This window comes from Myxocyprinus asiaticus, chromosome 47 (assembly GCF_019703515.2).
Source record: "Myxocyprinus asiaticus isolate MX2 ecotype Aquarium Trade chromosome 47, UBuf_Myxa_2, whole genome shotgun sequence".
NCBI lineage: Eukaryota > Metazoa > Chordata > Actinopteri > Cypriniformes > Catostomidae > Myxocyprinus > Myxocyprinus asiaticus.
The window spans coordinates 21,372,976-21,387,406 of record NC_059390.1 but is presented as its reverse complement, the minus strand read 5'-3'; the positions used below and the strand labels follow the sequence as shown (position 1 = coordinate 21,387,406).

The 14,431-nt window shown below is 36.1% G+C and overlaps 1 protein-coding gene across 1 annotated transcript in view; it reads right to left on the bottom strand.

Annotated features, from left to right (window-relative positions):
* Positions 1-219: 219 nt before the first annotated feature.
* LOC127436821 (guanine nucleotide-binding protein G(i) subunit alpha-1) overlaps positions 220-14,431 on the bottom strand; it is a 38,399-nt gene continuing 24,187 nt past the window's right edge. Inside the window, exons 2-9 of the mRNA XM_051691255.1 lie at positions 13,706-13,748; positions 13,453-13,594; positions 10,808-10,965; positions 8,862-8,990; positions 6,572-6,701; positions 5,830-5,983; positions 3,209-3,416; positions 220-1,275 (exon numbers count right to left, since the gene is read on the bottom strand). Of these exons, the coding sequence (XP_051547215.1) occupies positions 3,226-3,416; positions 5,830-5,983; positions 6,572-6,701; positions 8,862-8,990; positions 10,808-10,965; positions 13,453-13,594; positions 13,706-13,748 (947 nt within the window). The 3' untranslated portion in view covers positions 220-1,275; positions 3,209-3,225. The remainder of the gene's footprint in view (positions 1,276-3,208; positions 3,417-5,829; positions 5,984-6,571; positions 6,702-8,861; positions 8,991-10,807; positions 10,966-13,452; positions 13,595-13,705; positions 13,749-14,431) is intronic.

Sequence of the window (14,431 nt, the reverse complement as noted above, 5' to 3'; positions counted from 1 at the left end):
GAACATTGCTAGGTAGTTGCTAGGGTGTTCTGATTGGTTAAGTTAAAAGAGCCCAAGTAAGTTTGTTACAATACCAAAATATAATTCACTACAGTGACATTTCACGTTAACTGATACCGTTTTTCGATTTCAAGTTTGTTCACAAACATCAAAAGACATTCTTACGGCAATCAGAGGATGAGTACAAATAGATGAAGATAAAGTCTACAAACATACGACTCAGGAAGTAAATGCTTTTTATTAGCAAAATAAGGGAAATGAGCGTACAAATGTTCCCCCAATATACAGAACGCACAGACAGAGGTGGCAGTTTTCTTCATAATGAATCAACAGTATCGCTTGCCTCAAATGTCTCTTAACCAACATTTTCATATTGTTTCACTGGAAAATCTTGAAACCCTTCTCAGTCCTTTTGTCTGCTCAGTGACGTTCCTTGACTACGTGCCATTCTCCGAGCAATGAGCTGTTGCAGTGGTGGTCTGTGTCTGATGACAGTTGCTTGACAGACAGATTCCATGTCCTGCATGCGGAATGTCTCAGCATCTAACAGAGGAACAGGACCTGCCTCCATTTGAAGTGGCTCGATTCTTGTTTCCATGGAAACTTGGGAGTTTTGGACCACCGCTCACTGTATTAACCATTAGTTTTCCCTACGCTGGCCTATATTATATATGTACATACAAACAGCTACACTTATACTCTCTCTCTCTCACACACACATACAAACTCACATTCTATGCATATGAGGACTTGTGCTTTCAGGGAGATTAGTAACATCCAGTATGAAACTTTTCCATTTTTTGACATTGGAGAGATATTCAGCAGGCAAACGCAAGCAAATGGACAAAGACTGCAAGTAAGGCATGCAAAGGCACGAGAACCAAAACACTGGATTGAGCAGCACAGTCTTCCTCTCTCCCCATAACAAGTACAGCAAAGTCAAAAAATAAATGTAACATTACAATTAAAGGGGAACTCCTCTGATGCAAGAAAGCATAATAAGAAGAAATCCCTCGTTTAAAAAGAAACAAACATGTGTCTGGGGAAAATAAACGACATAGACTGAGCGCTGACAGAGCGAATGACTGAGCGAACATTCAACAAAATTTATTTTTGAAATGCTACTTTTTAAAATTTCCAAAAACAAAAACCATAAATAAAGTTGACAAAAGTGGCGGAATTTACAGCACTGGTCCGGGACCAATTTTCTCCATACTTAGTCTTGCAATCTTTCTCCAAACAAAATGCACATCAAAACTCTGGCTTGAGTTTCACCTAGAGAGAAGAAAAGAATGAGTTCAGTATATCATATCAGTTTCATATCTACACAAAGCATTGTAAGTAAACAATATGTTTTAATGTCAGTGGTACACACAACATCATACTTTAAAGACCCCATGAAATGACTTCATGAGAGCAGTTTTCTTTCCTGTGTTTATTTCCTATTGAGGAAGTGTGTGCAAGACATATGGAAGGGCTCACCCCCCACCCCTTTTTTTTATAGCCAATTCTATAAAATGATGTCTACATTATGCAACAACCATAAATTTGAGTAGCAAATCAAACTATGATTTGCTACTTGCTATTTCTAGGTTGCAGGTATTAGGGGGAGGGATATTCCCATTCTAGACAGCATTTGATTGGACAAAAAATTCTACATGCACCTGAGTGCAAGATGAGTCATCAATATTTTTGGTCTGTTTTCCCAGAAGAGAAGTAATGTATTAATTTAAAATACATATATGGGTGTTATATCAACTTTCATGTCCCAGTGGTTGATTTATATTCAAACAAACGGATTTCAACGTTTTGGAAAGTGAAGGTCACATTAAAACTGACTTTGAAACTTTTTGCTTACATTTGTTACATAAGTTTTGTTGACTAATTTTATTCTAAATTGTGGGGAAAAAAGTAATCATAATGAATGATTAGGTGCATTCTAACTTTTTACTATTAGTGCATAAACATAAATATACAGTATATACAATGTGTATGGGCGTTTATTCAACTTCAGGCCATTTTATGTCCCAGGATTCAAGTTTTTTCTTTATGTTATATGAGGGTCTTATTGTACTGAATCGGACACTCTTTACTAGGCCTTCATCATTTATTTTTGGTTCTTTATACATGCCTTTTATGTGTAGATTTTATTGTTTTAGCCCTTCTCCCAGACCCAGACATTCAAAATTAAACTATGTAAATCCATATAAAAATAAAATAAAAATTACATGTTTAAAACTATGATAATTTAAACAAAGAGTAATATAAACAGAAACTATTGCAATATCTATTGTGTGAAAAGCAATTCTTTCAATTGTTCAAAAATGACGATTGTTCCTCCATTGTGAAGTCATTTCCATCGCATTTTTCCTTCTTCAAAAGTCTGTATACTTGTTTACCAAGTCAAGTATAAAACTAAAAAATCAAGGTAAATATAACTTGTGAGCAAAGTATTTCTATTGGGGGGCATTTCTAATCAAGCTGCCATTTTGCCAAATTATGCAAAAAGTGAGAGAATATTATTTAAATGTGTGTATTTAGGATGCATTAAATGTCAGCTATTAAATTAGCATTAGTAAGACAAAGAAGTGGGCCATTTTATTTAAGAAAAAACACTAAAAGTGTAGTTTCTATCACTGTCATTTACACCACAGAATTCAATTTAAGGCACTGTGTTAACTTTTTGTCCTCTTTTAGGTGTACAGTGGCATATATTGTAGATGGCCTCGAAGTTAATACACAGGATGGCCTCGAAGTTAATACCCCCCCCCGCCCCCCGCAATCTTCCATTGTTCGCCAAAAAAAGGTAGTTGTAGCTCAAACTAATGCCATTGGTGTAGCCAGACAATGACAAGTTGTCACTGTCAAACAAGTTGTCATTGTCAGTTTTCAAACAGAGCAATATTTTGAAAGCACCACAGAGCCAATGTGTTTACACACTTCTTGACTTATGAAAGGCCTATTTAAAATTGTCACTGCATTGTCTCTAAACTGGAATCTGAGAACATATTTTAAAATCGAAAAAATTACACACTACACCCTTAAACAAGCCATGTCATGTAATGTTTTATTCCATGTTGGCTCTAGGGTGAGCATGTGACTCGGCCCTTCATTCGCTGCATCAACATAAATTATTTTGCAAGTAAACACACACCACATGGGCAGCATGCCAACATGCACACGTGACATACAGGGAGCTGAGTCTCACCAGATGCAAACCGGCTTCTAGAACAGTCCGCAGTCCTTCAGGTTGTTCTTGATGATGACGTCTGTCACAGCGTCAAAAACAAACTGCACGTTCTTGGTGTCAGTGGCGCAGGTGAAGTGGGTGTAGATCTCCTTGGTGTCTTTCCGCTTGTTCAGGTCCTCGAACTGACACTGGATATAGGCGGCCGCCTCCTCGTATGTATTTGACCCTGTAAGATGGACAGGAAACATTGTCCTTCCTTATATGGTAAGGTTTGTCCATGAGGTGATGTCATGTGACATGTCATGTAAATAACTGAAAACAGTGGAATATGGAGCAGGCTACAGACATCTGAATTCAATCACTGTGAATAATATGGTGGTGTGATGCAATGATATTTGCTAGTTAAAGGGATAGTTCACCCCATTTACTCGCACTTATGCCATCCCAGATGTGTTTGAATTTCTTTCTTCTGCTAAACACAAACAAAGATTTTTAGTAGAATATCTCAGCTCTGTAGGTCCATACAATGTAAGTGAATAGGTACCAAAATTTTGAATCCACATAAGGGTAACATAAAAATACTCCAGATGACTTCTATGTCTTCAGAAGTGATTTGACTAGTGTGGGTGAGAAACAGATAAATATTTAAGTCTTTTTTCCTTCACTTTCACTTACTCCTTCTTCTGTTTTTGGTGATCCACATTCTTCGTGTATATCTCCCCCTACTGGGCAGGGAGGAGAACTGATGATAAAAAATGACTTAAATATTGATCTGTCTCTCACCCACACCTATCATATCACTTCAGAAGACATGGATTTAGCCACTGGAGTAGTATGGATTACCTTTATGCTCCCTTTAAGTGGATTTTGGTGCTTCAAAATGTTGGCACCCATTCACTTGCATTGTATGGACCTACAGAGCTGAAATATTCTTCTAAAAATCTTCATTTGTGTTCTGTAGAAGAAAGAAAGTCATACACATCTGGGATGCCAGGAGGGTGAGTAAATCATGAGATCATTTTCATTTTTGGGTGAACTATCCCTTTAAGGCCTTTATTTATGGAGGTATGGAGGGCCAAATAAGTCAAAATTAAATAAATATTTAAATAAATCATTAAATACATAGTGAATTAATTAAATAAATAAATATTTTAATAATTAAATAAATAATTAAATACATATAGTGAATTAATTACATGCGAAATTGAATAATTAAATACATTTTTAAATATATAATTAAAAACAATGAAACTGGAAATATTTAAAATATTAAAATTATGAATAAATCATTCAATAAATAAATGTCCCTTGTATTTCATTTTAGCACTATTTTGCCTGAATTTTTTTTTTAAGGGTTAATTTAACATTTACACATGAGCTTCATGTCTTTTCATTTTTATGGAGGGCCACGTTACTAAAAATTAAATCACTAAATATATATTTGCATGTTAAATAATAGATTATTGCTTGTTATGTTCCTCACTTGTAAGTCACTTTTGCATAAAAGCATCTGCTAAATGACTAAATGTGAGTTTAAATATTTCTATAAATAATTAAGTACATATAGTTACTATATTAACTTATAGTTTATATGATTATACTTTAAAATCATGAAAATAATCATTAAGTTACTTAAATTAAATAAATCAATAACTGTCCCTTGTACTTCATTTTAACACTAGTTTGTGTCCATTTTCATTTTAGCATTATCTTTAGGTAATTTTTTATTTAAGCAAGAGCTTTGTGACTTTTCATTTTCAGGGTTACGGTTATCGACAAGTCACTCAACAACAGTGAGTGAATAGATAATACTAAAATGAAATACAAGGGACATTTATGATTTATTTATACGTGCATTCAGTAACGTTTTGCTTGTGTCATCTTGGACTTACAGTGACACCTAGTGGTGTGGATAAAGCATCATTCAAAATCAATAGTTTTCAGTTACAATCAGTCATGATTAATTTAATCCAAGAGTGAAAGTGGCCAATAACAAGATGGTTAAGCAAGAAGTATTCAGCTGGTCATGTGATTCTAAAATGGCAGCCCCCATGAGGGTGCCCCTTCCCCATGTAGAATAAAACAGCTTTTATAAGGTTACTGATATGACTAGAGTCCTTATCTCATGTGAGTGCTCATGATTTTATACATATGTTTCAAAATAACTTTTTTAATGGGGAAACATTTATTTAAATCTTTATTTAATGATTTCATTTTGAGTAATTTGGCCTTCCACACTATGGGCCTGAGATATAGGAAAATATAATTTCTTGACATTTCAGCAGTAACTGTTTCAAATAAAATGATAAAAATAACTTTTATTATTATTATTATTATTATTATTATTATTATTTACAGGCACAAGTAGCACAGATTCCTGCACTGTGGAAATGTTTTAAGCTAACAAATGTGCAATCTAAAATAACTGGTTTGATTCAAGTAAAAGAAATAAAAATAATACAATGATTTAATCAACCTGACTAAATCAACCCAACAAATTAGGTTACACTAATGAAAGTCATTTTTATGGGTTATATCAAGAAGAAATAGATCCTTGAAATAACAATTGCAGGTTACTACTTTTTTTAGTGTGACAAAAGAGGCAAGTAACACGATATAAACCAGGATCGAGGTCTGACCTGCGTATTCTGGGTAGCAGATGGTGAGTGGACTCTTCTTGATCTTCTCCTCAAACAGATCCTTCTTATTCAGGAACAGGATGATAGAGGTGTCCGTGAACCACTTGTTATTACAGATGCTGTCGAACAGCTTCATGCTCTCGTGCATTCGGTTCTGAGGAGAGAGAGAATCATGTGGGTGATGGAATAAAAGATATGAGAACAGGAAACAATTGGAACATTTGGAAAGAGCAAAAGAGTGTCAATTTAGTGCCTTGGCTTGGCAGCACCTTTAAACACTAGATTGTGTTACACAATAGCATACGTGCTGTACCATTCAATTACAATATATTCAGTTCACACAGCAATCATTTAATGACTACATGCTGAGCTTTGTATCGAGTTGCCTACCACCCCAGCTCAAAAGCTTGATTTGTGGAAATGTGCTTCAGCCCTTTGTCATTTACCATTAAACCCATCAATACCTGTTTGCGAACCCTTAATTGGTTTTCTTGTCATGCCTTGATTACCTCCCATTTACCCCATATTCATTCAAAAATACTTCACACAAAAGGGCTTATATGCAATGTACAATATACAATAGGATCTTTGGTAATCCTGAATGGAGTCTATAAGTTAAGCACTTCGAGCTGAATTAACTGCAGAAATTTGTGAAGAAACAAAAAGAGGAATTTCAGTACAACTCTGTCATGCAAGCACTGTAACAATGTATTATTTTAGATAACAAGAAGTACTCTCGCACCATCTCCTCATCTTCAGCCAGCACCAGGTCATAGTCACTCAGGGCCACACAGAAGATAATGGCAGTCACGCCTTCAAAACAGTGGATCCATTTCTTTCGCTCTGACCTTTGACCTCCCACATCAAACATCCTGAAAAAAAAATAAATAATTATAACTTGAGTAACATAAAACACTCCATACACATTCTTTCAGACATGTACAGTATGTTATAGCCAATAAATTAACACATGCAAAATATCTTGTATATGTGTGTACATATACTCAATGTACAACTAAGAAGGAACTAAGAAATAAATGCAATTTCAAAATCGATTCCAAACCCTTGCTGTCTACTACCTACAACAGCAGATGCCTTCTAAGGGGCTGTTCAAACCCCTTGAGTTCAGTTCTTGAGTTAAAAAAGCTAGACACATCACATCGAATGGAACAGAAAGCAGGTGTCTTGTAGAGCGTTTTCAAAAGCTAAAGTTCTCTCAAAATTGACACACCATCTTAAAAATGTGGCGCTCGTCCGTGAGATCAGAGACTGTTTAGTCCAAGACGGAGCACTTAAATTAAAATGAATGAGAAAAAATAGGAACGCCCAATATGGTGGATGTAGAAAAGGAAGTCCCGCCTTGCAGGTAAAAGAGCCAATCATCTCGAAAACGCGCATGCGCATTAGCTGAACAAGCCTGAAAAATCGTTTTTTTCGCATAAGAAGCACATTTTTCAAACCATTGTTATCCGATTTTACAGCTGAATTTAAATATGTTTTTTGATCACAATCTTGACCAACCGTTTTGGAGATTTCTGTCTTTCTCCATTCAAGTAGATAGGATCTGCACTTCTATGCCATTTATCTACATTATAATGCTCGGGTGCATTTCAAAGATGGCCGCTGAGTGGACAGACTTGTATGAAAGGGAATTTGGCGAGATGCTGAAAAAACAGGACAACATCATACTTGTGATACCAGGCTCATACTTGTGATACCAGTTTAGATTTTTGCCGAAACTAGGCATTTTAGCAGATTTACACTACCTTTTGGAACAGCCTTTGTGTCTGGGACATGCCTATGATGCTTTAAAATGTTGTCTAGGAAGGCAGCTCACTAGGTTTTTCAAGCAGAGCTTATATCTCAGTAGTGGCTTTCTGATTTGGACACTACAGTAGTTTTAAAGAAATGGTCATTATAACTGCACATATGTGCTTCCCCTTCCTGTCTGAATGCAGTAAGTTCCAGCTCAAGACTAACACTTCTGTTTGTCCCTGTCTGCTTCTGTTTTGTCATTCTTGCACATGACTGCAGTCACACAGTCTCTGTACACAGTGCGGTAGTCGCATGATTCCCGGTTTACCCCTAAACTCCATAAAGATGCTATAAAATGTTTCATAATAGTTCAAGCAGTGAATATGAAAATGCATTTCAGATTATGTTTAATAGGCCTGAGGTGTAATAAAGTGCATATAACAGTATGGGTGAATCTACAGAGTTTTTGTAAAACTGTTTCAGTTACATGCTCCATTACACGTTTGGCTGCAGTTTCCAAGTGAAATGTCCAGCGGAGGTGCCAAAACCGAGTGAAATGAGGTTGTGATCAAACACGGTTTTAAAGGTGAATTTTAGATGAAAGTTTTAATAAATTAAACGTACCCCTCTTACCTAAAACTTTCCCCTAAACGTAACCAATAGTGTCTGAAAAATAAATTAGAGTTTAACAAAACAGACATCCTTAACCAACACCTAACCCTAACTGATGCAAACGCAAATTTGAAATAAAGTTAAATAAAATAAAATACATTTACTGAAGCAACCACATCATTTCGTGTAGCTTTTATGCCACTTTCTCTTTCATGCGTCTTTGGCTGGTCTCGAACCACAGTCATCAAGACTAAAGTCCAACACTCTTTCAAGTGAGCTACAAAACAAGCTAATGGTGTAGAAATAAGTGTGCATATGTAGGTGGGTCTGTAATACAAGTATTCAAATGTATCGGTTTTGAAATCATGCATTAAAGTAAAGTATTTTGCTATCATAACATAGCGGGGAATGAATAATAGAGTGAAAAAAAAAGTCATAACCAGCAATTGTACTTGTGGTTTGTGTGACAATGATAAACCACACAGTTGTTGTAGCAGCACCTATAGTGTTCATTTCACCAGGAAACTGCAGTGAAATGTAGAAAGTGGCACGTAAAAGTTTGCAAAAATGGATATAGAGTAACATTCATTCATATGAGACCAGGTCGAAATTAACCCCTAAAGACCATTTGATATGATGGAACAATTTGAACTTTTAGTGCTCACTTGAAGTGCAGATCTTTGAAAGTGAAGTGTGTCTCCACGATGCCTGTGGTTTTGACTCGGGTCCTCAGCACATCCTGTTGGGTGGGTATATACGTGGCCTGCGATATTCTGTCCAAATCATTCAGGTAACTGTAGGAACATGACAAGGAGGTAGAAGGGTTAGTTCAAATGAAGTGAAAAGGCCTGAGTATACTCCATTTGGTTCCAGTAAATCTCTTTGTTTTTGAACCAGAGGACCCAGCCTGATCTCTCATGAGACTTGAGGACAGAAGTGGACCTGCTGTCCCCAGGCACAGGATTAAAAGTTCCATTCCTCAAATCTGCAGTAATCCCCCTTCACTGAAACGCACAGTTACTGTATTTTGCACACACACACTAGCACGTGGACGCACAACCCTCCTTGAACAATTGCACAAGAGTTAGCAGGGCCGTTTCCTGAAAAACAAACACTGAATTGTAACATCTGCCAACTGACCATTTTGTATGATTTGCACAGCCTCAATTGACATTGTGTGACAGCCAACACGTTAGTCTGCAATTTGGAAATGCTTAGTAACAGCTTAAACAAAAGCCAAACCACATACCCTAAAGCATTGACAAACACAAACATGTGCATTCATACCAAAGTCTGCACTCAAAAGTAAGAGATCTCAAAGAACACAAACATTCCACATATGTACATTTGATTATGTTTTAGATTTTATTTCTCCTAAGGAATTTCAGGAGAAACACGTGAGACGAAGTTAATAATTGATTGAAACAGGGGGCCTGGGTAGCTCAGCGAGTATTGACGCTGACTACCACCACTGGAGTCACAAGTTCGAATCCAGGTTGTGCTGAGTGACTCCAGCCGGGTCTCCTAAGCAAACAAATTGGCCCGGTTGCTAGGGTGGGTAGAGTCACATGGGGTAACCTCCTCGTGGTTGCGATTAGTGGTTCTCACTCTCAATGGGGCACGTGGTAGGTTGTGCATAGATCGACTCACATGCTTTGAGTCTCCACGATGTGATGCACAACGAGCCACATGATAAAATGTGCAGATTGACTGTCTCAGAAGTGGAGGCAACTGAGACTTGTCCTCCGCCACCCAGATTGAGGTGAGTAACCGTGCCACCATGAGGACCTACTAAGTAGTTGGAATTGGGCATTCCAAATTGGGGAGAAAAGGGGATAAAAAAAATTAAAAAAAAGATTAATTGAAACATTACTGAGAATTTCACTACATTGTCTGAGCTCTGAAAGTGCAATCTATGAGCAATCAAATTTCCTCTGGGCAACCCCACGCAGTCATCGGAGAGCAACAGTGACCTTAATAGCTGATTTAAGGGAAGCAGGAATTTCTGAGTACACTATGTCATTTCTATTTGTAATTGGTAACTTTAACTTACAGCAACGTTTAAGCACGATTTAGAACATTACAAACATGCACCCAAATTTATTTGCATGCCTCAGCCTTGGCATGTGATACACTCCTGTTTTATTTGGTATTTTTTACATTGTTAAATCAACATTGTGTGGGTTTTCCAAGTCAAGTGTAACTACATGTTCCAGTAACATGGTAGGCAGACAGTTACTGTACAGCACATTTTGACAAGTTTGTTTAAGGCTCAAACAACGAGCATCTGGAAATGATGTGAGGATGATAAAACTTTGAGGTAGAGAGATAAATAAAGATAAATAAAGAATGGCTGTGCAGGAAAAAGACAAATATGGGTGGTGGATTCATCCTTATCCTATCTAGGAACAATGCGACAAGTTACAAGCCTCGCTGAAGGAAAAATGCTGAGTTAAGTGACAAAATGACAGGAAATCAGAATGAATTTGATGTTTAACATAAAGCTATGTGGTGCGAGATTTTGAGCAACATTGGCTCACCAAATGGAGTGAGTTTGGGGCATTTCAGGTGAGAAAAGCCCCTTAATGTAGGTAGAGAGAGAGATACATACTATGCTGCAGAGTCATTGAGCTGGTACTCTCTGGATCGGCTGAAACAGGCCTGCACTCCTCCATCTTTCCACAGACGCTTGATCACACCAGCAAGTTCTGCTGTCATGAAGCCCTCCTCAGCACTGCCTGCCAGCACAAACAACTGCCTGGCATCATCCTGAGACATAGAGAGACAGAGTCTTAAATTCCAACACATCTAATTATCATTGACATCATCCTAATAATCATCCCTTATCATGATCCCTGTAATTACTGTTAAAACCACAAGAACCACAATCGTTTTATCATTAGCTTTAAAACTTGTACTGTACACATTATCATCTTGGTTGTAATATACATGGGTGTATCTTCAACTTTTTGATCTTTTTATTTGTATACTCACAATGTCCAACAGTGCATGAAAATTAATCAAAGAAGATTTATGCCATTATTTTTTATTGTATTTTTGCATTTTTCCCCCACTAAAAGTCATGAAAATTCCCAACACAGCGTCATTTCACGCACATCCCAAATTCTGTATTGTGTTTAATAGAATTCTTTGATGGAAATGACGCTGATTGAAATTGTTTAAAAAAATAAATAAATAAATAAATAATAATAAAATGGCTGACTCCTTGGTTTTGATAAGGATACTTTTATAGCTAAAATTTTATATATCCCAAATAAACTCAATTAATAATATTTTTAGATTTTTTTTGCACAATTTGGCAAAATAACAGCTTGATTGAAAATGGTGCCCAATAAAAAAACACTTTTTAAATGTGTCTCATATTTCATCTCAAACATGCTCTTCATGAACACTTTTGTCGACTTGGTTAACAAGTACTTTGGAAAAAACTTTATTAGGGGCAAAATTGTTTGGTACGGTGGAAAAGACGCCACCACTGTGGGACAGTCTGAAAAAATATATTTTTGAAATATTTATAGAAATAAAGGTCAAAAAATAAATACTGAAATGGTTTATGTTTACTTTATTCTCTGTTTAGATCAGTGGTTCTCATTTTTTTTCGGGTCACGCCCTCCTTTAGAACAAGAAATGTTTAAACATTTGCACTGCGGTGCCAGGCGAAAGTTTAAACATGGCAGGACAAAAGGCAGAGGAAAAGAAATTGCACACATCGGTTCTTATGTGTATTTACACTCTTTTTGTTGAATGTGTGAAAGTGAATGAGATTTGAGGACGGGTCAGTCTTCCGAGCCCCCCTTGCAATACCTCCCTTCGGGGCGCGCCCCACACTTTGAGAGCCACTAGTTTAGATTATCATAGTTTTAAACATTTATTAATTTGTATTTTACAATGGATTTGTCCAGAAAGTCTGGGACAAGGCTAAAACAATAAACTCTATACATAAAAAGCCTTTTAAAAGTACCAAAAGTAAAAAAGTTTTCGATTTAGTTTTAGTAAGACCCTCAGAAAAATGTTGAAATATGTTTGTTTTGATGAAAAATAAATCCTGGAACATGCAATGGCCCGAAGTTGAGGAAACACCCATATATATTGTATATACATTTATAAACTTATGCACTAATAATCAAAAGTTAGGACACCTAATCATTATTTATTATTACTATTTTCCACATTTTAGAATAACATTTAAGTCACCAAAACGTAATAAAACACAAATGGAAGTATAAGAATTATGTAGTGACCAACAATCTTATATTTGAGCTCCTTTAATGTAGCTGTGCTCTTTGCCTTAATAACTTGAAAAAAAAAAAAAATATATTATTAAAATGTTAGTTTTGTAAAGAAGTGTCTACAAAACTCAGTTCAACCATTTAAGCATAAATCATTATCAAATGGTCATGAGAAACTTAAATTTAGTCAGATTCAGTATATATATATATACACACACTACCGGTCAAAAGTTTTGAAACACTTGACTGAAATGTTTCTCATGATCTTAAAAATCTTTTGATCTGAAGGTGTATGCTTAAATGTTTGAAATGAGTTTTACAGACAAAAATATAATTGTGCCACCATATTAATTTATTTCATTTAAAAAAAAAAAAAAAACGTTTTTGAAATTGATGACTTGGACCAAATAATAAAGAAAAGCAGCCAATAACTGCCCAACATAGATGGGAACTCCTTCAATACTGTTTAAAAGCATCTCAGGGTGATACCTCAAGAAGTTGGTTGAGAAAATGTCAAGAGTACATGTCTGAAAATTCTAGGCAAAGGGTGACTACTTTGAAGATGCTAAAATATAAAACAGTTTTGATTTATTTTGGATTTTGTTTAGTCACAACATAATTCCCTTAGTTCCATTTATGTTATTCCATAGTTTTGTTGACTTTATTATTATTCTAAAATGTGAAAAAAAAAATTATAATAAAGAATGAGTAAGTGTTTTAAAACTTTTGACCGGTAGTGTGTATATATATTTGAAAACACCATATTTCACTAAATTGATTAAAATGATTCACATCAAGGTGTTGACCAAACAAGAAAAATCATTCAATTAAATTAATAAATCAAATCTAAAAAAAAAAATAAAAAAAAATAAAAAAGAATTCTCTGACGTAGTCATAATTTTTGCTGGCATAACCACAGTCCTTTGCCTTGGCTGCAATTGTAAACTCCATACTGAAATGTACACAAACAGGCTGCAGACATCTGACCACTGATCCTATGACTCACCGCTCGTGCTGCATCCCCGAAGTCGATCTTGAGTCGCCCCATGGCACGGATAATAGCAATGATAGACTGAATCGTGTTGCTGTAGACGACAGCTTTGTACTGTTTGCACTCTTCCTCCGAGTAGCCAGCCTCATGGATGATTCTACAGAGAGAGAGAGAGAGAGAGAGAGAGAGAGAGAGAAATGATGAAGAAATGACATTCAGCATAAAACTGCAGTGGAATTAGAGTAGAAAATAAAAATAAGACACTTACTTCATTTGTTTGACTATTGTACTCTTGCCAGACTCCCCAGCACCTGTCAAAGAGCAGTTGAATAGGAATGAGCTGTGTAACACGTTCAAGTGTCTAGACTTAATATGAACTTCAAGAAGAACAGCTACTGATTCAATATATCCACTTGGATGAGACCCACAGGGCTATCAGAATACAAAAACTACAAAATAACAATTAAAGCCTCTGACAGTTTCAGTAAAGCGCTCTGTTTCTGAGCAGCTCTTAACATATGTATATTTTTAAAACCTTGTAGAGTGATAAAGACAACAGCTGTCTCTTCAGCCCTCAAAGTACAAGACCTAAGACACCAAACACTGCTGTACATAAATGTTCTAATGCTTTCCTTATTTCATATGAATATTTTATTATTTTGTATGTGAACTGTAAACTTTTTTCTTTTGGGTGACCTATTCTTAAATCACCGTTCACATCATGGGTGGCTGGTGGGCATTCCTACAGCTGCCGCCGCTCTAACATTATCGGTGGACTGCACAACTGGCCATAGTAGCATTTGAAATGCTGTTTACAGATGTTACTGCCGATAAAACTACGATATCATACTAATTTGACAAGGAATCAGTTCTTTTACCTCTAAAAATGCACATTCTGCTAGGGAGAGCTTTTTATATAACCTGCAGCAGTGCTTAATGCGTCAAATCATTAAACAAGACGAACGTTATATCAATATATGAATCAAGCTCACTC